This window comes from Zeus faber (genome assembly GCF_960531495.2).
Source record: "Zeus faber genome assembly, chromosome: 13".
NCBI lineage: Eukaryota > Metazoa > Chordata > Actinopteri > Zeiformes > Zeidae > Zeus > Zeus faber.
The window spans coordinates 16,882,805-16,909,470 of NC_137198.1; the positions used below are offsets into that span (position 1 = coordinate 16,882,805).

Here is a 26,666-nt window from a genome sequence, read left to right on the forward strand (position 1 = left end):
TGTTGAGGCACTGGCAGAGAAGACACCCGTTGCTGTCCTGTTGGAAGCCGAACGGACAGTCGTTCACGGACAGGGAGCAGTTCTCCAGCGGGGGGCACAGCAGGGGGCTCACCGTCTCGTAAGAAGGCTCTGGAGCAGGAGCACAGGAGAGAGGAGGGTTGGGACCTTGACAGCAAACAGCAAATTAAAGTATTCAACTCCAGGGGGGGAAAAAGCACTTCTTTTCCAGCTCTGATTCAACACATAAACACACCGGTATTAAGGTAAATATGATCATGATCATTGGTTCTTATAAGAATTATATGTGTCCCGAGCTTCCCCCGGGTACACTACATCACGGTCGCTGTAATGGTTACCTCTTCGCACTGTTCTTATTTGAGCGTAAACTGTAATTACAGTTAAATGTGGGGTTATTACACCAGGGTGGGTCCTACTGTTAGAGGGATTGCACCTCTCTGTCTCACTCTCTGGAATCGTCTCACATCAGTGAGCTGGAAACGTGTCGGGAGCATGTTTTGGCTCCGGCGCTCGCGCTGCAGATAGCAGGGCGTGCCTTGGCACCGAGTAAGACTTTGCCACCGGCCAGGCGAGTTTGAAATGCTGCCAACTCGAATACGTGGGGAGCAACACGGCGTAAGGTAGTTTGGGGCAACATACTTCTGCCCCACCTTTCGCGCTCACACACACACACACACACACACACACACACACACACACACACACACACACACACACACACACACACACACACACACACACACACACACACACACACACACACACACACACACACACACACACCCGCCAACGGCTCCTGCCACGTTCGGGGGGAGGGGCAGCCAAACGAGCTGTAACTAATTATGCTCACAAAAAAAGGGATCCACTCCCAATTAAGCAGCCTCATGCGCTAAAAGCTCGCTGCAAACCTCGCACACATGCAGGTGGGTCTCATTTTTGCGGGCAAGGGTAATAAAGAAGCACAAAGAACCCTGCATGTATGGTATGCTTTGTGGTCTCTCCTTTAATGAGCCCATGACGACATGGCCCCTACAGCAGACTAACCGGGCCACTGGAGTCTCCTCCAGTTAATGTATAGTTCCATGTAAACAAGTGCATGTACTTTACTTAACCATATAGGAAATTAATTAACCAATTAATTAATGAATGAATTAATATATCCACAATACTTTAGTATAAATGCCTGCTACATAAGAATTCATCCATCTTTTTTAGAAGATTTAGCAAGATCAGTGGTTCTCAACGTCGGGTGCGGGGACCACCAGGGGGTCCCCAGCAAAATCACCCACCGTTAAACTTCCTCATTATTTCATTTACAAGATTTTAGCACCATTAGAGAAAGTACAATAAGGACCTTTTTTGATCATAGTTTCACTGTTACCACCCCTATAACCATAGTAAAGACAGGTATGGACGTTTTGAACTCAATCATATCTTCAAAGATAAAAATATAAAACCCTTTTCAGATTTGGGTGCCAGAGGCAATACCTTATGAAGTGGGGTCTGTGGGCTAATGCATATCAAATTGAGGGTCCTTGACAGGAACGAGGTTGAGAATCACTTCGCCGGAGTACACACATCGAAATCCATCACAACCCAAGATTGGAATCTGCATTTCTTCCCAATTCTGGTCGGCCTCGACATAGCCGCGATCTCAGAATGTGAGCTTGCGTGGAGATACTGTCAAAAGTCGGGAGCAAGAGCTTTACCTCAGCTAGATTGATTGAGGCCGAGTACAACCCCTCCCTCCTTCGCGCTCTCCCTTTGACCTTCCATACCTTCGCAGAAGGGGCAGCACTCCCCGGGGATCTTGACAGGGTTCTGGCAGCTCTGCTTGCAGGCCATGGCGGTGCAGTGGGGCTCTCCGTCCACGCACTGGCAGAAGGTGCAGTCGTCCTCTTTCCACTGCTCCTCGTGGCCCCTCAGCTTGTTGTTCACCCAGCAGCTGGCCTCCGTGCTGTCCATGGACAGCAGCTCCACGTCTGAGGAAGAGGAGCGCACAAATGCTGTTTGAATTTGTCGAAATTCCCCCCGCACGGGTCCTAAAAAAGTAAGTGCGTCGTTTGTCTTGGCCAGCGCAGGTGGAACATTATCACAGGAGTCCTCTTGAATCTCGTCCCTTATATTTCCTGTGATTGACTTAACAGGAGACGAGCGGTGCGAGCACCGCCGGAGGAAGGAGGCTCTGGCACGCCGGGGGAAAACCGGCCACATAAAAGACAACGATGGAGAAAAACTCGGAGAGGACATATCCTCGAAGGACAGGCTGCTGGCCCTGCACTAACGCGTCACTGGACGCGTCAGCGGTGAATGAGTGATTTAAAACGCAGAGACGCAGCGAGGGAACTGACGTCGATAGTTGATGTTGTGTCCTTTGGTGTTCCGTCTCGGGAGCTTGGAGAGTCTCAGGCATAAATCTCTGGGTCAAAGGTCGGGTCGGAGCTTGATGCCATAGCTCTCCCTCCAAAGCCAAGACACCCCATTACATGCGTATTAAGTTTGTAGCCAGTTGTTTCTATTCTAGTTGGAAACATTATCGTGGGGACAGTTTAATGGCTGCTCTTGGAAGCCGTTATCCTCGGTTTTCTGTGACTTTGCCATTTCTGGGAACCGGTTCTCATGTCTTCAGCGTTTACCATAAACAACCTCGATTGTTTTTGTCGCACCGATTCTTGGTAACGGAGGCAGATGAGGCAATGCAATGAGGGGGAGCTGGAAGGTGGTCACAGGGATGTTTATCCAATTGTGTGTGTGTGTGTGTGTGTGTCTCTGTGTGCCTCTTCGCTTCGTTTGTTTGTAAAAGCCTCTGAGAAATACTGTATATTCATCTCCTTCAGAACAGAGTTCCCTTGCTCTCTCTATCTGAACCCAGCAGATTTTTGGCGGCGGAGGCTCCGTCCATCTGGCTATGATTACCCAGACAGGATCGATTCTCTCTCTCTCTCTCTCTCTCTCTCTCTCATCTCTCTCTCTCTCTCTCTCTCTCTCTCTCTCTCTCTCTCTCTCTCTCTCTCTCTCCTCTCTCTCTCTCTCTCTCTCTCTCTCTCTCTCACTCTCCTCCTCTCTCTCTCTCTCTCTCTCTCTCTCTCTCTCTCTCTCTCTCTCTCTCTCTCTCTCTCTCTCTCGGGAAGATCATGAAACGAGTTTCTATAGTTTCAATATCTTCTTTTTGAATTGGGTTTTTATCCCTTATTGCACATGCAAAAGAATTTTGGATTACCGCACTACTCATCTTCTGAAATAAATTGGAATGCTCCAAAAATGGGAAATTATGTTTGGGTCACAGCTTAATGAGTAAGAACCAATCTGGATGCTGAGGCCAGACCGGTTGAGAACCACTGCACTAACATGATTTGAGATGGCAACGCGGTTTATCAACCTGCACTGCTCCTCCATGAAGTCGAACCGCTGACTCGGGTCTGACTCGTCCTCCTCCGGTTCTCTACCTGGTGCAACAGTATTGCACCTGATGCTCTCCCACACGAACCCACACGGTAAGAGCAGCTTTCCATAAGGGAAAGATGAAAGCATTCCATACCATCTAAACGCTGCACATTCCAGGTGTAGATCAGACTCTGACCTGCAATAACTTCCCTGGCAGTCCTCTCCCTACCTCCCTCACTCCCTCTTCTTGTTCTCTCATGTGCGGAATCAATTATGGCGACGCAGGCAGCCCAAAGCTGGCCTCCGCCGCCGCTCTTACGTCCTGGTGTACGGTAATGTGTCGGCCACATGCGCGGCCATCCCAGGTGCACAAATCAAAGCTCCCTACCTGCTTTGGCAGGTGTGTGTTTTTGTGAGGGCGTCGTGAACACTAGGGTTTACCCTTGCCAGTGTCAGATATTAGAAAGCAGGTTTTAGCCTTTACCTCTTTTCCCAGTAAAAAAAAAGATAAAGAGAATCCGGGGCCTGCTATTTGGTCCGTGTCTTGTATGCCAGGTATGTTAACGACTGTGGAATCCAGCTGGATCTATGCGAAAGCCATTAAGAGGTCAGTGTCACGAGGCCTAAGGGGCGGCTCAGTGGTTGTGTGGATGGAGCTTGGGGATACGCGGTGTGTGTGTGTGTGTGTGTGTGTGTGTGTGTGTGTGTGTGTGTGTGTGTGATGGTTCTGGTTAGTGCATATTCATCTCCATCTATCTTCCATTCTGTTGGGCAACTACTTAGAGGGCTCCTAGTCTGTGCCACAACCTAGTCTGCCTACCCTTCCCCAAAAAACATAACACTTTAAACTAAAAATCCTGTGTTTTTTAACCTAAGGCTGCGACCACGTTCTTCCGCGACGGGTTGCCCAATCGGCTGCGGTCGGCTGAAGATATTCTCTCAATAGTGAATCAAGATTCTGATGCCAATCACTTGGGTCGACCCCCAATGATCTAAAAATAAGGCTTGGGTTAAGTACTGTGGATTTCCTTTAATAATTATCAGGGTGAGACACTGTTGTGTTCAGCCAAACAGGGTAATGTTTAAATGAAAGACAGTCTTCTGGGTAACATTTTCATCATTGCACTTCTGGCGGCAGCAGCATCAGGAATAATTATGAATTGAAAAACAGCGATGTGGGATGCGGCAAACATTACCAAGGTCTGTAGAACATACGCAGTACATACGCAGTACATATGCAGTACATTGACCGGAAAAGCACTCAGTGAGCGTACCTATGCAGACCGGGCAGCACTCGCCCTCTGGGATGTAGAAGTTCTCGCAGTCCAGCTCGGCGCACTCTGCCTTGGAGCAGAAGGAGATGCCTCCCCTGCACTGGCACAGCCAGCAGGGGTCCATGCGGTACACCTCACCCTCGGAATACTCCTTCCCGTTGTGCACACACTTGGGGGAGACTGGGGTGGAGGGGGTGGGGGGTGGGGGGGAGACGTGGAAGTGGACAGGTGTGGTCAAGCTGAAGTTGGTGTTTAATTATGAAACAGGGTTCAGAGTTTGAAGGATTTTAACTGTGTACAGTACAATCAGCACTGTGAACAACCATTCAACGTCTGCAGAACCTTGTGCATCTGAGTCAAACAGCGCCCCGGCTCGGTACTTAGTGGCCGAGTCTACGCATCGGGGAGATTGCAGTCCGTCAGACAATGAAACCAGCTCCCCGAGGTGGAAATTTAACGGCGCTCACGTCCCAAAAGAGGCAGCGGGCTCTTGCGGCGCTGTGAGAAAAAAACAAAGCGGCAGAGGGTCTTGAGCTACGGCGGAATATGAGCCGAATGCGCCGTCACGGGTGGGGTCAAGTGGATCTCTCGCCGGGTGCCGGCTTTTCCAAACGCGTCCTAGCGCCGAGAGCCACTTAAGTTGCATGCACCTACAAACAAAACGGAGACCGTCTAGAGTGCTGAGAGGTCTGAGAGACTGTCTGGCGTGCAGACAGAAGGCAGGCCCAGCAGAGCCACAGTAAGGACTGGGGAAACGCGTGGCTGTCTGTCTGTGAGCGCTGGGCCTCTAAACAATGGCTACTGTATGCATCGTAGTCGAGTGATAACAGGCTCCGCGCGCCAAGTCCCTAATCCCCGCCTTCCCCAAGTATGCTTTTCTATGTGTGTGTGTGTGGGTGTGGGTGGGTGGGTGGGTGTGTGTGTGCGCGCGCGCATCTGTAACCAGAGGGGAAAAAAAACCAAAAAAAAAAACCCTCGGCCTCCTCAACAAAGTTCATCTGCTTCGTATTTCCATTATATTCTGCTATCTCAATTAAAGGACAGGAATATGATAACCCAAGGAAGATAAATCGGCGTGGTCTCCCGGCCAAAGTTAACGGTGATTACGACGTGTCATCTTGACAGCCATACCGTATTACCCCTCCAAGCGTACCACGGCGGTTTTGTCTGACTCAACAATATGGCGGTTTTTGCTTACCGCACATTGACTTCTCATCAAACACACTCCAACGTAACGCAAATGAAGCAATGCCGTTATGTAATAAAACCAGGGCCTGATGCAAAACTTTCTGTGCATTAAAGCTGCGTATATACAGTATATATAGTGTATATCCCTGGAGGAGGGAGCAGGGCGATGGCAGCATCTGTGCACCATACCTCAGCGAGTCCCTGTGCCAGTGACCCCACGCTTCCCTGCAACCAGCGCCGCACCCTAACACAAAGCAGGTGCGGCAAATGAGTTGAAAGAATGAAAGAAAGAAAGAAAGAAAAAAAAATAAAAAATCGGGCATAGTTTACTTCTTCACTCATTTTCTTTCTTTTACACATTCTCTCCATCTAACCCCCCTCTCCTTCTCTCTAAATGCTGCCATCCTGCCTCGCGTGCAGCATAACCAAGCAGAGAAAATGCAATAAGCGCTTTAGCCGGCTGAAATCAAAAGGCACGGAGCATTTTTTTTTTTTTTTTTTTTTTAACGCTCGCAGAAACAATAGGAAGTCACATGAGGGGATGCTCACATGTGATTTCCGCAGTGTTTGTTAATGGTAATCCCTAAAACAAACTCGCAGCACAGACGCCGGATTCCAGTCATTCTTTCTGATGCTCCGTCTTCCCTGAAACCGAAGGGACGATTCGATGTGGGACTGGATATTCAATAAAATGCTGACCCCGAGCCTCACTAAATCACAATGGTGAAAAAAGCCATAATTACAGACGTAAATAACCATTCCATTCGGAATCTTTTCCCATGGAGTAACACTTTTATTTTGAGTGCCATCAGGGGTTGTTCAACACATGTGTTGTGTAGAAGTACTTGATGGTCATGTAGAAACAAGGCCTAACTAATGTGTAATGCACGATATCCTGCTTGTGATTACATGGTTGATATGATATGGTTGTATTGTATGTTGCTCATTGAGTTATATGGGCTTAGTGAGTGCAGGTTTGCTTTTCAGCAGCCTGGGTAAAACTCTCAAAAGCGCCGTCTTGACCTAGACCGTTGCCGAAAAACCACTACAAACCATTTTCCCGAAGTGTTGATAAACAGAGCTGACCAAAGTTTAAGTGGTTACTAAATGGTCTGGACTGTTTACAGGTCCAGGGGATGTCAAGTCAGAAGACGAGTGGCTGCTTTGCTGTGGCACCCGGTTCCTAATCGCTGTCCTGCCAAGAGAAGGAACAGCGGATCGTCCCTACGGGGCCAAAACACACATGTTGGGAGCTCTTGTTCACAGGATCTCACAGCACAATGACCCTGAGTAAATGTCTGGCCGCGGCCAAACCGCCAGCGGAAAGTCAGACGGGCCAGTCAATGCGCAGGGACAACAGGTTTCTGTGTCAGAATATGTTCCATTCCCGGTTACTGAGCGATATTCTGTCTGGTGCGGTACGGCAGCTACACCCCTTTGTCACCGACGTTCTAAAGAGGGTGTTTGGGAAATACCTGGGGGTGCCTGATTGCGGTTACCGGGTGGGCGGTGGCATGTTGCTGTGGCCTCTCCCTGTCCAGGCAGCTTTCTGAGGTGTGGCGCAGTCATGCGGGCCTAACGGTTGGTAGGGGCAGCACAAAAGGCATCAAGCCCCCGGGCCCAAAAAGCAGCAGACACTTGTTATCAAAACACTGATCCCCTGGCCCCCACGGCCACCATTCAGCCTCTGTCAGCCTGCCTGACTCGATTACCCTCCCCACTGGCAGACTGGAGCACATAAAAAGCATTCCCATCAATGAACTGTTGAACCTTTTCCCTTTGGACGTGTGACCAGACAGGAACCCTTTGACACTGCACTTCTGTTGAGCAAATTTGTAGCCTAAGCACTTTTCTGGTCACTGGGCTCGTTAAGTCCATTAATTCCAGGACACGGCGCTCATTTATGGACGAGGAGGGGCCAGAATGGGAATCTGTTCTGTTGGTAAAACAGCGAATATTTGCTGGGAGCGCAGAGTAAACACAGGGACACCACTTTGCCCGGTCCCCTCCGTCGCTGTCTGTCCTGGATGAGTAGCCCGGACACAGAGGCTGTTGACGTCCCCCACGCTGTATGAGATCTAATGATCTTTGCTACAACTGTTATCTTCCTCTCTCACACACCACTGTAACACACACACACACACACACACACACACACACACACACACACACACACACACACACACACACACACACACACACACACACACACACACACACACACACACACACACACACACCTCTCTCTCCTGGACAAGGTGAGGACATGCTCCAGGAGCCTATTTCAAGCTGGCAACCCACCTTATGAGACTTATTAGGGGTTAATAACCCCGGAGGCCGTCTAATTATTTGCGGATACACCCCCCCAAAAAATGCCTTTGAAGCTTGGTGCGAACACTGGGGGGCTGCGGGCCACACTGATAAATAGCCCAGGAGTAATTACCATCTAATCAGCAACTTTCCCTTTTCATCTTAGGACATTTGGTCAGCAGGGAGGAAAGCATCACTCTGATGAAAATAATCGCCCTCTCAAAGGCGACGTTTCTCACACCAGCTGAGCCTTCGCTTTGCTCAGCAGGAAATAAATTGCAAAAATGCTCCTGATAAAGCTCGGCGCGGTGCAATTACCTTTCTGACATTCAAAGACATTGCAGCAGTCTCCCGGCTGTCCGCTGGCCTGGCTGAGTGTCACAGGGCGCAGCCCGGCGGAGCACTGGGGGTCATGGCAGGCACTGAGGTCGCAGGTGCACTGGGGTGGCAGGGTGGGGCAGCAGCCAGCAGGGGGCGTGTAGCTCTTGGTCAGGACCGAGCCGTCGGGGCAGGAGGGCACCGGCAGAGCAGGGCACGTCACCCCGGCACACTTCAGAGCCTCTGCAACACACATAGACTGCGGATAAGTTCAATCGTGGATACGGTACACTGCAGATCAAATAGCAAAGATGTGCACATTATGAACTCTCGGTCACGCACATGTGCACACTCTTGTACACACACATATATAAACACTTGGCTGGAACCTCACGTACAACAACACGGCTCTGTAAGGCAAACTGTAACGGCACCTAACACCGGACATACACTCCGACAGTGCCCACACTGTTCCTTCCAAGGCCAGTGCAGGAAGAGAGCCAGGCTGTTGTTGTGTGTGTGTGTGTATGTGTGTGTGTGTGTGTGTGTGTGTGTGTGTGTGTGTGTGTGTGTGTGGTTTCGACTCCCCTGAGTGTGGCGCCGCTTTTTGAACCGGCGCTACTCAAATTGCAGTCTATGAGCTGAATTAACACAGCCAACCACACAAACTCTGTCCACAATCACCAGATGGACCTTTCAGTGTCCTTTTCAGAGACGGGAGGAGCGTCACTCGAGTCCTGTCTGCACATAGTCCACAGGCTGCTGATCCCACCCAACATGGCCCTGCTGGCTCCCGGTCCAGAAAGCCCCTCACTCACTACAACCAGCTATTAATACAAGCCAAGCTCCAACAGAGCTTTCCTTCATCCTGGTTTAAGTTCTCCCCTTTTCTTAGCATACCAGGAGAGTGTTTGTCTATCCATTTGCCAGGGCCAACATAATAGCTCTGATATCCCTTGTTAAGAGGCAGAGAGGGACCGAGGTGCTGAGGATCTGGGCAAGGGGGCTCGGGGTTGTATTTTGGAGACCGTTCAGGAAAAGAAAAGTGGAGCGCCCCTCTGTACCGACATTGTGCAAGAACAGTAGCCACCTTACAAAGCTTGGATTACCCGAACCTGAGGGCCATGTTTATTTTGGTTCTCTGTGTCACTGTAATATATACAGCACGGGCAGTGGAGAGGGATTGGAGAGTGCAGACTCACGTCCTGTCCTATAATTATCAATCGCTAAGTCATTTTACAGATCCCTTAGTGAAGGGCATGCATGCATGCATGCGTGCACACACACACACACACACACACACACACACACACACACACAGTACACATCTCTCACACCCGAGAACACACACACGTGCCCACACAACCCAGGTGGGGGAGGTTGAAAGATGAGTGAAAGAAAGTGTGAACTAACCATTATCCAAATGATGATAGATGAGAATGTAGAAAAATCTGGTAATTGCACATCAAGTGGAGATCATCACTGGGCAATTTACAAGAGCAAGGGCCACAAAGCTCATAAATAACCAATTACGTAATGAGCGCATGTAATGAAACGGCTTTTGTTTCAGTTGAGTATGCGTATGGATTTTAAGGGAGAGGGGAAATAAAACAGACTGGGATTGCATAACAGCGCTTGGGGTTTCGGTAGCCCTTCCAGAAGCAAAAGCCTTTCGCTGATGGCCTTCCCAGACTGGCGGTCTCTAAAGTCGGTCGGCTCCCATGCGCAAGACGACTCTCTCAGAGGATGTGCCTCATCCCTGACATTTGAAGACCTGTAAGTGGATCTCTTAAGGTTCAACCACCAGATGGGGAAAGCAGCAGCGGCGAGCCGTTTGGGGCCCGGGACGTGGAGCCCCCCTGAAAAAGTTCCACTGCTCCCATCCCAGCATTTACTGAATCCTCAGATTCTGAGCCTTTTTGGTATATTCTCGCCAATCAAACATTCAGATGCTGAAACACATCGGTCCAACCCAATGCTCTCCCGGCATTTTAATCTCGCAGTTAAGAAGCCGTTTGATGTCTACCTGACCCAGAAAGAAACCGCGGAGGGGAAAGAACGGTGGGATTGAGAGAACCCTGGAATGGTATTAGGGTAAACGTCTGACAGATGAAATTGAGGATGAAGGAAACGTTGCATTTTTCGGTCACCGGATAAATAGAGAAAAAAGCAAACGGTATCTGCGCTGTACTGTTTGCTCAGGCTACCTGGGAACAGCAAAAGGGGTTGCCACAAAGCTCTCATTGATAAACTTTGTGATGAATGGTGTCATAGAAAAAGGGAGGGGGGAAATCCATGAATTAAGGGAGGTTTCAACGGTTTTTCTTCCTAATTCAGATGCGGGAGCAAAATAAACTTCAGTTGGAAGGGCTAATTGAAGAATGTTTTACTTCCAGCAGCGGGGCCAACGCACCCATCGCTGCTCAGTTAAAGACTGATTTTGCATATGAAAACCTTGAGCTGTTTAAGGCCATAGAAATTGCCCTGGGACGATCTCGCACAATGTTATGCACTGAATAACACTTTCTGTGCATTGTATGTGTCCCAGAGAAGGCTGATTACGCTTTCACTTGTGATAATGGCTTGGTTTGGAGTGCGCTGGGAAAAGCAGCTGGCAGACATACCATTGTCATTCAAATTAATGGAATTGTAGCCATCCGTGGAAGCGGTCCAGCCCTTGGTGGTCCAATTAAGATCATTTTCCAGCAGCAGCATTTATGTAGACAATGGGCAGACAGAGGGGATGCAATGGCTGGCTGTGATTAGTGAGTCAGCGGCCACAAGAGCAATCTTGGTACCACAATGGTGGCCATTCCCCAGCTTACACAAAAAACAAACACAAAGGCCTAATTTGGCATGCTTGATAAATTCACACTGTAGATTAGCCAACATGTGCTCCCGTTGGACTGATGAGATAGCACTGGATGCAAACTCTAGAAACCCTTGACCTCCATGTAGAACTTAACACCTGACTCGGTCTGTGTGCCTTACCCCCTCCACTGCGTACACACACACACACACACACACACACACACACACACACACACACACACACACACACACACACACACACACACACACACACACACACACACACACACACACACACACACACACACACACACACACACACACACACACACTTAAGCTGGTCTGGACGAGGTGGGATGTGGAAATTGCTTCATTACCACAGAATGGCCTCTTTTGTAAACAATGCATATTTCTGGCATCTCAGCAGCTCATTGAAGAAAGAAAAACACCTCTTTGTAAAAGGCTTTTTTCTTCCCCTTCGAGCCAGGGTACAAGGAGCGCAGTCTTTCCTCGAACCAGAGCGACTGGGCTCGGCAGAGGAGGCTGTGTTGACAGCCTGAGTTTACTCATGGAAAAAGCGCACAATGTGAGTCCTGTTCACCGACTGACTTTGGAAGCAAGTCAGCAGAGAACAAAGCTGTCTCAGTCCAGCTGCCCTCTGTGGGTTTTCGGGTCCGTCCTCAGGTTTTATAAAGTTGCTCCGCAAAGGGACACATCGGGGGCCGTCTCTCGCGTAAAGCTGCGGGGGGCTGGGCCCTGTGCCCGCCTGTACCTGTAGTCGACGGCTGAGAAAGTCAGTATTGTTTCCTACATTTACACATGTCTGCGTGCGGGTGCGGGTGTGTGTGTGTGTGTGTGTGTGATGACCACAGAATGCTTCTGGGACGGGGTCCAGGCCAAAAGACACAGACAGGGTCACCACAAAGAATCACTCATTGCTCAGTGGGAAATTTACACTACGGTTACACGTGTGAGGTAGCCGACAGCCCTGCGTACACTCCCTGTATCCCTTGTTCCATCCCTCGCCATGAAACGTGATCTCTGTATTCTCGGCAGCGCGGCTACAGCTGTGAATGTGTGTTTTGGGGGTGAGGTAATTAGTCTGTACACCTCTGAATGCCCGTGTTTTTGTGCAAGCAATCGAGCATGTTTATTTGCATTTGTACAAACATGTTTGTGTGGGTGTGGGAGTGTTCCTACACTGGCTGATGTGTCCATGGTAACCCACCCATTTCCTTGCTGTCAGATGTCCAATAAGATTAGGCCAATGAACCAAAGTGAAAGGGACGGATCGTGTATCGCGCTGAAAGTTCCCTTAAACAAGTTGCCACACTACTGTGTGGCCTACTGTTTATGGGTAAAAGCAGCACAAAAGGAATGGGAGGACATAGAGAGGACAAAGTCTGCTCTAAAGGAGCATAAAGTGCAGTCCCTACGAACAGTCCATCAGGAGGGTTATAAGGTGAAAACGAGCTGCTGTCACAGGCACCGGGCCTCAGAGGATTCCATACGTTAAAACCTTACAGAGCAATGTAGAAGTCCTTTGGCAGACCCAGGCCGCCTAACAGCTGTTGAAGATATTGTGGATGAGGTTGAGGAGTTATGTAATGTTGGCTATTGAGTTATGTTTCCTTTAATGCAAAAAAGGAAAAAGAAACGGGCTGACAATAGTGGGAGCGTCTGGCATGGACGTGGTCTGGCTCCGGCTGCGAATCCGTAATGAACATAGGGGGCTGGGACTGGGGCGAAGAGTCCCGCAAGGAAGAGGAAAGCCGAGCCTTTGGATTTGACGTGCATGCATGTGTTTTGAAGTGCCCTTGCCGGATGGTGGCCACCTTGGCAAGTGGCGGTAAACTGTGTAGCGGTGATTCCAACACGCTCTGCATGGAAGGACTCAACTGCCACACCAACTGTTTTGTTTCCTCTTTGAGATCACCGCGCGCCCACACACACACACACACACACACACACACACACACACACACACACACACACACACACACGCACACGCACGAACAGGAACAGGGGCACAGCATGGGCCAGCTTCAGCAGACAACACACAAATACTGAGCGGAGAGTCGTCTCACACCCCTGCCAGCCAGCAGCGGTCTGCCCAGTCAGCCCTGCCACAAAGAGTCTGCAGCCAGGCAGAACTAATGATCCTTTCACAGGAGGTGAACGAGAGAGAGCTAACAGAGCCAAGGTGACACAGGTGGACCAACAGCTCCGGGCTGGCGCTGAGGTCTGTTAACACCATGGCTGCAGCTCCCCCAATGTTTGACCGACCTTCCGTGAACTTACTCATCCCGAGGACTTTTAATGCCCTTCTTATACGCCGACAGCTATTTTAAGGACCAGTACATACCCGTTATTTTGACTGTCCAAAAATAGTGCAGAGTTGAAAGAATGTCAATATGGCACTCTCTGTTCAGGCGAACTGAGACCTTCAACATGTCGTGTTTACCCTTAACATTGCATGACGCTGGATGTCCCAAACCATTTCATGGCTACACCCGATAAACACGGTACAAAACAAACGCCCATAAAACAGAAACCTGGACGTTCATTTCAGATGCCTAACCTGCAGGGGTCTGTCAGCTATTACAAGGCACCACTCAGGTGTTGGCTCGTGTTCTTGATGGTCGGCCCCTGTTGCTGTTCGCCAAATCTCAGTTCGTAAAGTGCCCAGGTTTCTGAGTACTCGGTGCCCTGTCCTCCATGGCGTTGGGATAACACTCGCTGCGCCACCATGGGGAGCGACGCATTTACAGCAGACGACCATAGTGTGCCCCATGCAGCAGCTCAAATAAAATATCATCTTCTTTATGACCCCGAGAGGAAGACAAGGGTCCAGATGAGTGTAGATCTGGACAGTATGGGGGTCGGACTAGTGGGCCAAAGACTGAGACAAGGGTGGGGGGGCTAGAGAGAAGGCCTCAAAAAGAGCCCGGCCAAACCACTACCATGTGTGTGTATTTACAAGCCCCAACCAGGAGACAGGAGATGCTATGTTCCAATCAGGGGCTGGAGGGGGCTTTGTGGAGCGGCATGCCACAAGTTCCACTTTCATCTCCCCTCGCGTTTGAAGAGGCCGTACGACCAGTGGAGCTCCCACGCCGAGGGAGTCAAGGTTTTACAGTGTGCGTTTGCCGGGTTCGAACTTCAAAACTGGGTCTGTGTTCATGGGCGTAGGTTTGTAGTACAATGGCCTGCTACCTGTTCATCAGGGAGCGGGATATTAACCATACTGTGGCCGGGCCTGGTCACAGAGGAAGCTTCCGCTGATAACAGACGAAAGGAAATCTCTGCCTCAGACATCCAGACAAACAAGATAATTATCACAGACGGGCACATGCCCGAGCGCGGATGCAGACACACACGTACACTCGCATGGCACGCTCGCGCAAACACAAAACAGACGCGAGCGCTCACGATTGGATAAACAAGTGCAGCCGACTCTATTTTCAATGTCATATGTCAATACGCGCCTACAGTGCATCAACAAACAAAGCTGCCCCTCGCTTAATGAGGAGCCATCGGAAGGGTGGGTTTATGAGGGAGCGGGTGCTCATAAGCCGCTGAAAAATGTTGTTTACTGTTTTGGATGGTGCGAACGTCCACTGTCATCCTCCCCCGGACCGGGAATTGCGAAACATACCCAAGCACACCAGAGTAAAAGTACTTTTTTTTTTATCTCACGAAAAAACACCTTCCCTGAGAAAATGTATGAACAATAAACACGAAAATCCAAGGTTGCTGAACAAAAGAAGAGAATTTCAAAGTAATTGTTAATGTTCTGTATTAACCTCTGTGCTTCCTGTCGGACTAAATCATCTTCGACATAATTCCATGGCATGTTTCAGCCACAATAAACCAAGGCCCTCACTATCCAAATAACTTCTGGAACATCGGCGAATCGACAACAGAAGGAAAAACCCTTGAGTGCTCTAACACAAGTTGAAAAAATGCAATCATTCATTAAAAGAAAAGAAAACAAAAAAAACATTAACGTCTCGAACCACATTTCTTGGATCTGAACGCCATCATATGTTAAGATGGATGAGTGTCATGGCTGACGTAAGGACTAAATTTGATGGGATGGAGTTATGGAAAGCCTTGATAAGAAATAAAGCAGATGAAGGCTTGGCCGACGCACGCACGCACGCACGCACGCACGCACGCACACACACACACACACACACACACACACACACACACACACACACACACACACACACACACACACACACACACACAAGGTTCGGTGAGTTCACTCCCTGGCACCCTCCTTTTTCAAGCACCCTCCTATTCTCTGAGTGTCTATGGGGGGTGGGCGGGGGCCTGTCACCACTTCAGGGCCTGTCCGTCCCTCTCCCAGATCACAGTCAAAACGGGGAAACAAAACCCACTTACACACTAAGCTCTTTTATCTCAGAAGTGTCAATCAGGTTGGGGGTAAGCTAAGGGTGCTGCAAAAAAGCACCCCCACCATTCAAATAAACGCCTGGAGAACATTCCAGGTCGGCGGACACCTTCACAAGTAGCATCAGGTCTCACCTCATTCATGGCTGTCTGGCTGTTTTACCCCCGTGGCGCAGGGCGAACACTCGTCACACACACTATACGGTTACACCCAAAATATCTCCGACACTCCATGTTTCCAACGACAGCCCGTGAACAGTCCCTCTCCTCTTTCGTTGTGGACGACCCATCGTCTCCGCTTCTCCATCCCTCGCTTCGCACGTTCCCCTTCCTGGCGCCCTTGTCCGTCTCCTCTCGTGCCCCTGCGGCGCTCCCGCTCGCACATTCTCTGTCTCGTTCAATTTGTCATCCTCCTCTTCCATCTCTCTCTCTCTCTCTCTCTCTCTCTCTCTCTCTCTCTCTCTCTCTCTCTCTCTCTCTCTCTCTCTCTCTCTCTCTCTCTCTCTCTCTCTCTCTCTCTCTCTCTCTCTCTCTCTCTCTCTCTCTCTCTCTCTCTCTCTCTCTCTCTCTCTCTCTCTGCGCTGCAAAGGGGGGCGTCGTTTCCAGCCATTTGTAAAGGCTGTGCTGACTGTTGGTGTGAGTGAGGTCAGAAACCGTTTAATGTAAATATTAAAGGCACATCAGCCCGTACGAGATAAAGCTCTGTATGGAAAAACAATGTGTAAGCAAAGCAGACTTAAAGAACGCTGTGTTCGTTCTAAAGGGCAAAACTGCTGCGGTCCAGAGTCCAGACGATTACTTTGGGTCAGTGTTTATATTGAAATTCAAAGGGAACCCAAATGGAAAGATAAACAGCTGTTGTATATATGTGACTTGGCAGCAGTAGATCTATTTCTAGACTCCGGTATCAATCCACGTATCTCCGCCCTCGCCTCCAGAAACTGTGCCGATTTTGCTTTGGTCGGGGGAAGGTTGTTGGGAATTTTTGGGTTTTACCTGCGGCGTCCTGGCACTGGCTGCGGTTGATGTAGGCGAAGTGGTGGTGGCAGCTGTGCGACTCGCACACGCAGCCCTCGGCCGTCAGGTTGCAGCCGGAGAACATGCAGGCCGGGTTGGACGGTCCCACGAACCTCTCCCGGTGTCTCTCCCGGTGCTCGTGTCGCCGACCCTCTGGTTAACCAGACACACACACACACACACACACACACACACACACACACACACACACACACACACACACACACACACACACACACACACACACACACACACACACACACACACACACACACACACACACACGTCATCATTTGCTACGTTCACACTGCAAGCTTTGGTGTTCAATTCCGATTTATTGCTCAGATCCGATTTTTTTGTTTGGCTGTTCACATTATTTTTTGAAATGTGGCCAATATCAGATTCCAGTGGGAACGGGTCACGCTCCTGAACTGACCCGCATGCGCACAAGTAACAAAAGACGTCACACACAGCACGTTGTCGTACGGAAGTTTGGCAGGCAAATGCACCGCGGCCCGGTGGTTGTCGGGCGCGAAATCTTTAAACCCAGACAGGGGCACGGTTGCTTTTTTGTTTCTTTCAATAAGGAAATATCGTGAAATAAAAAGTAAGTTCTTAAGTAAAAAACACAATGTGCACAAATTGCGCCCCGATCTCTCTCTCACACACACACGCACGCACGCACGCACGCACGCACGCACACACACACACACACACACACACACACACACACACACACACACACACACACACACACACACACACACACACACACACACTTTTAGATCCCGGGCTATTCATAAACGCTGCGAGCGTTGGTGCTGCCTTGCTAGGTCGGTCTATTGATTTATCTATTATTTATTGTCCCTCCCTCCACTGTATACCCTTCTTAACATTGGAGGGCGGGCGCCATGCGTTTGCGGTGGGGGCGTCCGCGGTGTGCCTCCACTCTGCTCGCCAGTTCTGAAGTCGGGGGCAGAATTCAGAGTTTATTCTAGAAACACAGGGGTACTTTTTTTTTTTTTTTGGCGTTCCCGGTCGGTGAACATTTCGTCCACATTGTGTTACGTTCTTTACAGTGACGTAAAAGTCACATGGATTCCGATTTGACTCTTCAGACTGAGGTCGCATTGCAAAAAATCAGACCTGTATTCGATTAAGGACCACATACAAAGTGGCCCAATTCCGAATTGAAAATATCAGATTCCATGTGATTTGTGCTGTTCACACCGTCATGAAAAAAACCAGATCTGAGTCACATATGAGAAAAAAAAATTGGGCTGGATTTGGGCCACTTTGGCGTGCAGTGTGAACGTAGCCAATGAGTCATAGACCACGGCACCACTCAAGAATGAGTGGTGCACCGCAACACTGTGTGTCACCGCAATAATCAGTCACATCTGCTATGGATTAGATACTTTCAGGGAGGGGAGGAGAAAGACCTCACCTGTCTTGCTGGCCTTCATGCAGGTCTCCTGGTCTGGGAAAGAGAAGGATCCCAGACAGGAGTGACGGGCGTCGCACACACACTGGCCTCCCACTCGGTCGCAGCCTGTGATCAGCGGGCAACGCTCGTCCTCCAGACCGGCTTCTGGATGGTCCGGAAGCACTGTGGAGAGACAGAGGACGTTTTTAGGAATATTCATTTAAAATTCCCTGGATTCAGCAGTAGAAGGTAACACAGTACAAGTACTTTGTTACAATCCAAAGCAGAACAGAATCTGTAGACTGATCTGTCAAAGTGCTGATTTAGGATTGCTCATCAACGATTCATGAGGGCAACAATGTCAGGAGTTGCCCTTTCACCGGCGGGCGCAGACAAAAATACCTCTCGTCACAATTGGATAGACCTACAACCAATCAGCGCACTGGATAGACCTACAACCAATCAGCGCACTGGATAGACCTACAACCAATCAGCGCACTGGATAGACCTACAACCAATCAGCGCACTGGATAGACCTACAACCAATCAGCGCACTGGATAGACCTTCAACCAATCAGAGCATTGGATAAACCATCTACCACCACTCAGAGCATTGGATAAACCATCTACCACCAATCAGAGCATTGGATAGACCTACCACCAATCAGAGCATTGGATAGACCTACCACCAATCAGAGCATTGGATAGACCTACCACCAATCAGAGCATTGGATAGACCTACCACCAATCAGAGCATTGGATAGACCTACCACCACTCAGAGCATTGGATAGACCTACAACCAATCAGAGCATTGGATAGACCTACCACCAATCAGAGCATTGGATAGACCTACAACCAATCAGAGCATTGGATAGACCTGCAACCAATCAGAGCATTGGATAGACCTACCACCAATCAGAGCATTGAATAGACCTACAACCAATCAGAGCAACGAAACGTGTGACGCAGCGCTGAGAGAGTGAGTTGGTGGATTAAACTTTTACTAAATCCTGTCGGAAGTACGGCAAACACATCTTTCTTACCAACAACAGCTTTTTACAGAAAATACACCGTCCAGTTTGTTTAACACCATCGCGACAGCGGATTCCGGATTCCGCAGCCTGGTAGCAGCATCTTGGTTGCTTACAAAAATGCCTTGACGGTGCTGCTCTGCACCGCCATCATATAAAACCCGCCCCATATTAGAAAAGTCTGTTCAATGTCCTGAACCGATTTGGACATTTACGTTCACACATATAGTTCCTCCGATCGATGTCCGGATAATTTCACGGTTTCAAGATTCAAGATTCAAGAACTTTATTTGTCACATTCCTATACATAAGTTTAAACATATATGCAGTGAAATGTCATTGCAACGCACCTGGAGATTATGCACAATCAGTTCTAAAAATACTAACAATGTACGTGCGGAAACAGCTTAACAGAAGCATATTCGCCTCAAGAAAAATGTGCTCACAAAAAAGAAACAAAGATAACAAGAATAGCTCCAGGTCGTAAACTCTAGCCGAAAATTGCTCGCGACCCCTGGCCCCTGACACGCAGCGATGATGTATGCGCTATGGGGGTCAAACATCTCGCAGCTCCTGCTACAAACATGACCTCTGGGAGGACTGTTGTTTAAGTGACCGGTGCTTCTGGCCCGCAGCTGCCGCCTCCCTGCCAAGCAGAACCACGCCGCCTCAGCCACTGAGCCCATTTGTTTGCTTTTGTTCCACAGCGTGGGGCCCTCCCGTGGTCTGCATCTCTGCAGGCTGCTGGAACTTGTCTATTCTATAACTCTCTATCAAGGCCCCTGACACACCATTAGCCCATTACGCATGCAGCCTTCCCCCCTTTCCCTCTCGACCCCCCCCCCCCTTCCTCCACCAATGGCACCTCGTGGCTTAGCTTCTCACAAACAAGGACATTTAGGCGTAGGGAAGGAGGAAGGAGGCCCGGTGCAGGGACGGGAACAGTAGGTTCCATAACGCCCCTGAGAGCCGAAAACACGTCTAGGAACCTCTGAATCAGAGGTGCCGTGCTCAAATAGCAGCGGTAAAGAATCTTTAACGCACAGATCATTTTTCTCTCTCGCACTTTCTCTCCCCTGTGCTATCTCTGTCCTTCATAATCCTCGGGGACCCTTAAGGGTGGCCAACTCCGTGCCTGCAGGCAGCAGAGTAAACAAGGTAACACACACACACACACACACACACGGTAACACCAAGTAACCCCCGTCCCAGGGACTTGGCTCCTGGGCCTCAATCAACAATGTGGAGGCGTGATCTCAGCTTATGAAAATACTCTGGCTTTTCTCTTTGGGCGACCAGAACAATGCAGCGGAGGAATGGGACGGACATAACCGTCGAGATTCAAAGCTCACGGTGGGAGCATGTGAAATATATGAAACATCACGGAACACAAATCTTTTGCGTTCCCCGTCGGAGGTTGTGAAGGATTATAATTGAGTGAGTCAACGTGATGGGTAGGAATGGAATTCTGTGGCTTTCCCTTTAAAAGCCGGTGCAAACAATTATAAAAAGCACATTCTGAAGCTAATTAAACCAAGACAGATATGGCTTTGCGAGAGAATTTCACTCTTTCTGCTGTAATCAATTACGCAACCAAAGTAAATCAATATGATGGCAGAAGGAATCACGTACAGTATTCCCATATTTTCCATGTCCAATTCCAGGTATAATTAATGGGGATTTGGAAAGGTTTCTCAGAGAGCAGCCTCCCGGCGATGGCAGATGCTCACACCCCTGATAAAACGCAGTCAAGGGCGGGGCGGTCGAGGAAGGGGTAAAGGGAGTGGGTGGCTGTATCACCTTTATCTTTCAAAATCTCATTCGGAGGCACGAGTGCGTCAATCACCCTGGGAAGGGTAATAACTCCATGAGACGAGCCGCCAAGGCACAGACAGCCCCTTTCACCCCCCCCCCCCCCCCGATGGTTTCTCCCACCACGCTCTAACACACGTTGTGAATTCCTTTCACCTTAAAATGATCTTCACCTCCAACAATTTTTTCCACCCCGGGCCCTTCCTGCGTCTGAAAGGGTATTTTTTATTAGCGATGGTGGTTTTCGGTGTGAGGCGCTCAATCTGGCTAGCAGAAGGACGAGGCGGGACGAGGCGTCGGGGAGGGGGGGGGGGGGGGGGGGGACATTACGGCCGGCGGGGGGGGGCCGGGGCATCGTTAGCTCCTCCGCCGCCTGGGCCCTGTTTCGCCCGGACTTGACCCTCGTCTGGTCTAGCCTGGATCCGTCTAGACTGGCCCGGCCGGGTCTGGTTGGCTGCGGTCTGGCTTTGCTCCGGGCGACCCTCGCCTTGCATAGCTCTAACCGGGGGTCCGCGGCCTTGTCCGAAAGCGATTTCTTCCGTACAGTCAAGGGGATTGCTTGTCTTGGCATCCTGGACTAGGATGGGAGAGCTGACCTCTGAAGACCCCGTGGCTGATAGCGAGCTAAAAAGGAAGTCTTTGAAACATTAGATAATGCGGGAGGAAGGGGGGTGGGGGTGGACGGCATGTGAAGGAGTGGAATGGACACAGTGTCCGGACCCCCTCAGGACAGATGGTGAGTTCGGTGGTATGTTAAGTGGCCCTGTAGCACCGGAAGAATCAGGTCATAAGACAGTGATATAAACGCAGCGGGGAATGTGAAAACAAAACAACCAATGGGCAGGGTTGGGTTGTATCGTTCCTGACAGGACATAATGAGGCGGAGAGCACGGCAGCAATACGGGTGAAATGAGAGGCGTCTCTCCTCGACAGTGTATTCCAGTAGTCACAACAAGACCCTTAAAAGAGGAAAACAGAAATATGTCCTGTCAGACTCAAGAAGAGCCTTTCACTCCAGTTGTCATTACAACACATTTCACCCCAATTATTCCATGACTTTTCCATTTCCTATTACGATATGTGACTATGGCTATACAAACCTGTTAAAGATTTTCCATTTCCTACTTCATAACATGAAATGCAATATCCTTCAAAGGCATTTATTTGTGCTTTTTTGTGTAAATGTTACATTTAACTGTCACTATATGACAATATATGACTTTTTGGATAAGGAGAAGCATCACTTACGCCTCACGTAAGTAGGCATGTATTATTTTGTATCATCGATCGAAAGGTGACTATATCGCTATCCGTTGGACAATTGTGAAATTCATTTCAAAGATTAGAAAATGATGCCTTTAAAGAGAGGCTATGATTCTTTTGACATCAAAAAAAAAAAAAAAAAAAGAATTTTTTTTTTATATCAACATCTCCAACGACTTTTCCAGGCCTTGAGACAAACATTTTTCCCCTTGATTGTAGCGTCTGTACACCGTGCTAAAACACGATCGGCATTCGTCTAAGCTGTTTACTACATCCAGAGGAATGACGATACATAACCATAGCCAGAGAACCATAAACAGATTAGGAACACATGGAAAGATCTATCCCTCTTGTTACACATCTCCACACCAACACCAGCTCCGCAGTCAATATTGACCACCCGCAACACTCAAGGCTGTGAGCAGAAAAGCACGGATCAGAGAGCGGAAACATTTACCCCCTACTTCTGATTGCGAGCCTAATCACTTTAAGACCCGATCCTCAGCTTGAGGGGGGAAATCTGGGATCAGCCTCCATCTAGCCGATGCCTGCTGACCGTGGCCCTTGCAAACACACCAGGAGGTGTTGATTTTCCCCCACCTAGACCCTGTGGGAGGGTGAGCGTGTGTGTGTTTATATGCTTGTGTGTGCATGTGTGTGTCTGAGTGAGTGTGTGTGTGTGTGTGTGTGTGTGTGTGTGTGTGTGTGTGTGTGTGTGTGTGTGTGTGTGTGTGTGTGTGTGTGTGTGTGTGTGTGTATGTGTGTGTGTGTGTAGGGGTCAGTGGCGTGAACCCGAAGAGCTGGAGCCACAGGACCAGCGGCACAACTCAATCAGAGAGACCATTAACTCCACCACCCGTTCCAAAGCTGTTAATTTGCAGAACGGTTGCCGGGTCACGGTTGGGGGAGGACAAGGTCCTGTAAACGAAGCCCAATCAGCACCGGCGTCTCCTGGGACGGACGGTGCGGAGCAGCAGGGCTACTTTGAAGCCCCAAAGAGCGGGTCCTGGCTTAGACCACCCTGCGATGGCATGATGATGGGGAGGGCAGGGTCACAGGGACCCGGACGCCCGGCAGGGGCTGCTTACTGTCTCCTCAGGTGCTGGCAGCCCGCGTCAATCAACCCAGAAAGGGACAAGAGACAGTGAGACCCCTCACCGGTGGTGAGGGGGGTTTAACATGTCTAATCAACCCATTTGGAGAGACAAACAGCTCCCTCCCTCAGTGTGTGAGAGCTCAACATCCTAAACAGCTCTTATACCACATAGAAGTACTATGAATAACCTTTATTTGATGCCAAATGTGACAAATTATCATGAGAGCCAAGATATAAAAGCCTGCCAGGGAGATTTTGACATCTTTTAGCCAAGCTCTATTGATTTGGAGGCACACACTGACCTATTGACTGTACAATCAATTTGTGGAACTAAAGCACAGGATATATAATTCAGAGTGAGTGTGAGATGGAATCACTCAGGTTAACAAACAGAGTCAGCAATTGAACACTCTCATTGGTGTTGGGTACTCTATTGGGTTACGGGTTATTGGGCACCTTTTCACTCACACATATCAAATTGGCAATATTTGATATGTTTGATATTCGATAGCACTTTTCGAGAAATGTCTCGATGAGCAGCAGATTGGGAGGAGATGAGCAGAAGCTGCTCCAGGCAGCAAGACACATTGTATAGTGACTTCACTCAGGGGTTCCTAAACCTTTTGATGGCAAGGCCCCCTTGGCAGACCAAGCTCTGACTAAGGACTCCCCCCATAAAGGTTTGCGCAGTTTCTTTTCTTGTAATACAGTGTCGTGTGGAAATCCCCCTATTATGATTAGTGAAGTTGAGATCGATATTGTATAAATATTTTGTGAATGTTCTTTTATATATATATATATATATATATATATATATATATGATAAAATATTTAAAAAATAATTGAAGTAAATGTAAAACAAAGGAAAGCAATAAAAATATTTAAAACATGTATTTTTATACACAAATATATATGCATGTAAAAGATAGGTGAAGCGACCCCTCCCCACACCACCCACACCTCTCCATAGGGGACCGCGGACCCCGGTTTGGGAACCCCTGTCTTGAACGACATTTGAACAGGGATGCCCCCCAATATAACGAGAGAAAGACACGTCTGTCCAATGGAAGGGATGCACAATCTAATCTCATCACTTTTCTAATACCCCCCGCCCCCAACCCCTCCAAGAGGTGAACATTCTAAATGGGAAAAAAAAAAAACAACCTTTATGTAAATATAAATAAATAAGACACCTTTGCACACTCCGATCTCGGGCAGGGCGGCGGGTCCCGTCCCGTTGAGGGATGCGCAGCTGAGTCCCAGGCTGCAGTAGCCCAGCGTCCAGTCCTGGCCGCCGCACGGCTCCCACTCCAGCCGGGCGCACCGGTCGCAGCAGCCGCACGGGTCCCGGGCCGGGGTCCGACCCGCGTCGCACCCCCCGTGCGCGGCGGCTTTCCCGGGACACGAGCGGAGCTCACACGGCGTGCACTCGTGAGCCAGGAGCGCACGGAACAGGATGGACGCGTTCAACACCCCGAGGAGGAAGAGGCACTTGCTGCTGGACATGGTTTCTTTTTTTTTTTGAATTTGTTCTTTTTTTGGGGTTTTTTTTTTTTTAATTGGCGTTCCTTTATAAAGTTTTCAGATTCAGTTTTCCCTTTTTTAAGGTCAAAATGTCCAGCCACATGGAAAAACGGAAAATCTCCACAGAAGTCGATTTGGTTGTATTTCCAAAAGTTCTCCAGACGGGGGTAAAAAAAAAAAAAAAAAAAACAACAAAAACAAAAAAAAAAAACGGCAAAGTTGAGTTGAGACACTGTTTTTTCCACTACTTCTCAAAAAATACCTGTGAAAAACAGATGGTTGTATCCAGTGAGCAGGTAGACGCACTTCTATATGAAAACACAATAAACTTGTCTTGTTCAATAAATGTATTATTCCAGAAAGAAATCCGCTGGCTCTCGGCGCTGGGAGCTCAGGATGCACTGACAGGGATACACGGGATCGCAATGTGGGACCCCAAATTGACATCCAGCCATATAGAAATTAGTGGGACCCCCCCCCCCCCCACCGACTGACAGCGGCGCCGTCCAATCAGGAGGGGCGCACGGAGGGCGGATTTCCACCCAGTTATCCTCACTCGTCAAACCTTTTTGGTGGGTTTCGCAATGAATGCCACTTTTTTTTTTTTTTTTTTTTTTTATGATTCAGTGACTTCTCTTTTTTTTTTTTAAACTTTCGTTTCATTAACGGTATGGGTGTGTACGTGATCTCGGTTGGAAATCATTTCGCAGTGTATTGTAATGCGTTCAAACAAGAGTTGGTAAAAAAAATAATAATAATGAAAATAAACTACTAAATATACTAATACATTATAGAATAAGCTGTGTCAGGAGATATTTAATGAAGAAATGTCGTATTTTTTTTTAGCCGCTTTTGATCGAGCTTGCATTTACAGCAGGGATTCTCAATCTTTATTGTAAGATATGATTTTGTACAAAATTAGATACCCGTCTCTACTGTAGTTAAGCAGATAACAGTGAAACTATGATCAAAAAAAGTCATTCCTTACATTCTATAAAATAACGGTCAAGTTTAACTATTAATAATTTTCCTGTGGACCCCCCAGGGAACCTCTTGAAGGACCCCCCGGCGGGTCCCTGGACCCCACATTGAGAACCACCGATTTAACAGTACATCAGCCTCGACCACGTGATCGTTCCAAGGCCGATATATTGTTCAACTGTACAAACATTGACCTGTCAGAGCCTTGTAATCAAACACTCATGTTATCAGATTCGTATATCCGTTCACAATTCATCATGGTCTGTGTGTGTGTGTGTGTGTGTGTGTGTGTGTGTGTGTGTGTGTGTGTGTGTGCGCCCGTGCCCGCACGTGCGTGGGTGTGTGTTTGTGTAAATGTGTGAGTGTGTCTCTATATTGTGTCAGATTGTGTATCCAGGTGAAGTTGGGGTGGCGACAGGTCAGTTGGTGTTTGCCGAGCTCGTGTTTGTGTGCTGACGTTGGCAGATTGATGGCGAACATGTGGCGGGCGTGTGTCCATATGCCCGCACCCTGGGCACTGCCGAGGGATGGATGTGACGTGTGGCGATGGCGAGGAAACAGAAGCTTTAAGACAGCACAGCGGCCCGCAGCGTCAACACGGAGCCGGCGAAAGTTCACATGTGAGTCTGGGAAGCTTGAGTTCGGAGCGCAGGGCGGCGTTTCTTCGAGCAGCACAATAGGACGGGGGTCACCGAGGATGACAGGAGCATGAGGGAGAGCAAGCCCACAAACTCACAAGGCCGTGTGACGAAAAACACTTCACAGCTCAACAACTCAAGTCAACGCGGGC

General features: G+C 49.0%; 1 protein-coding gene across 1 annotated transcript in view; it reads right to left on the bottom strand.

The window, feature by feature from the left end:
• LOC307238762 (cysteine-rich motor neuron 1 protein) overlaps window positions 1-25,067 on the bottom strand; it is a 35,795-nt gene extending 10,728 nt beyond the window's left edge. The window contains exons 1-7 of the mRNA XM_080011890.1: window positions 24,565-25,067; window positions 18,190-18,351; window positions 16,722-16,895; window positions 8,493-8,735; window positions 4,677-4,856; window positions 1,797-2,000; window positions 1-129 (exon numbers count right to left, since the gene is read on the bottom strand). Of these exons, the coding sequence (XP_079868016.1) occupies window positions 1-129; window positions 1,797-2,000; window positions 4,677-4,856; window positions 8,493-8,735; window positions 16,722-16,895; window positions 18,190-18,351; window positions 24,565-24,877 (1,405 nt within the window). The 5' untranslated portion in view covers window positions 24,878-25,067. The remainder of the gene's footprint in view (window positions 130-1,796; window positions 2,001-4,676; window positions 4,857-8,492; window positions 8,736-16,721; window positions 16,896-18,189; window positions 18,352-24,564) is intronic.
• Between the last annotated feature and the right edge of the window lie 1,599 nt (window positions 25,068-26,666).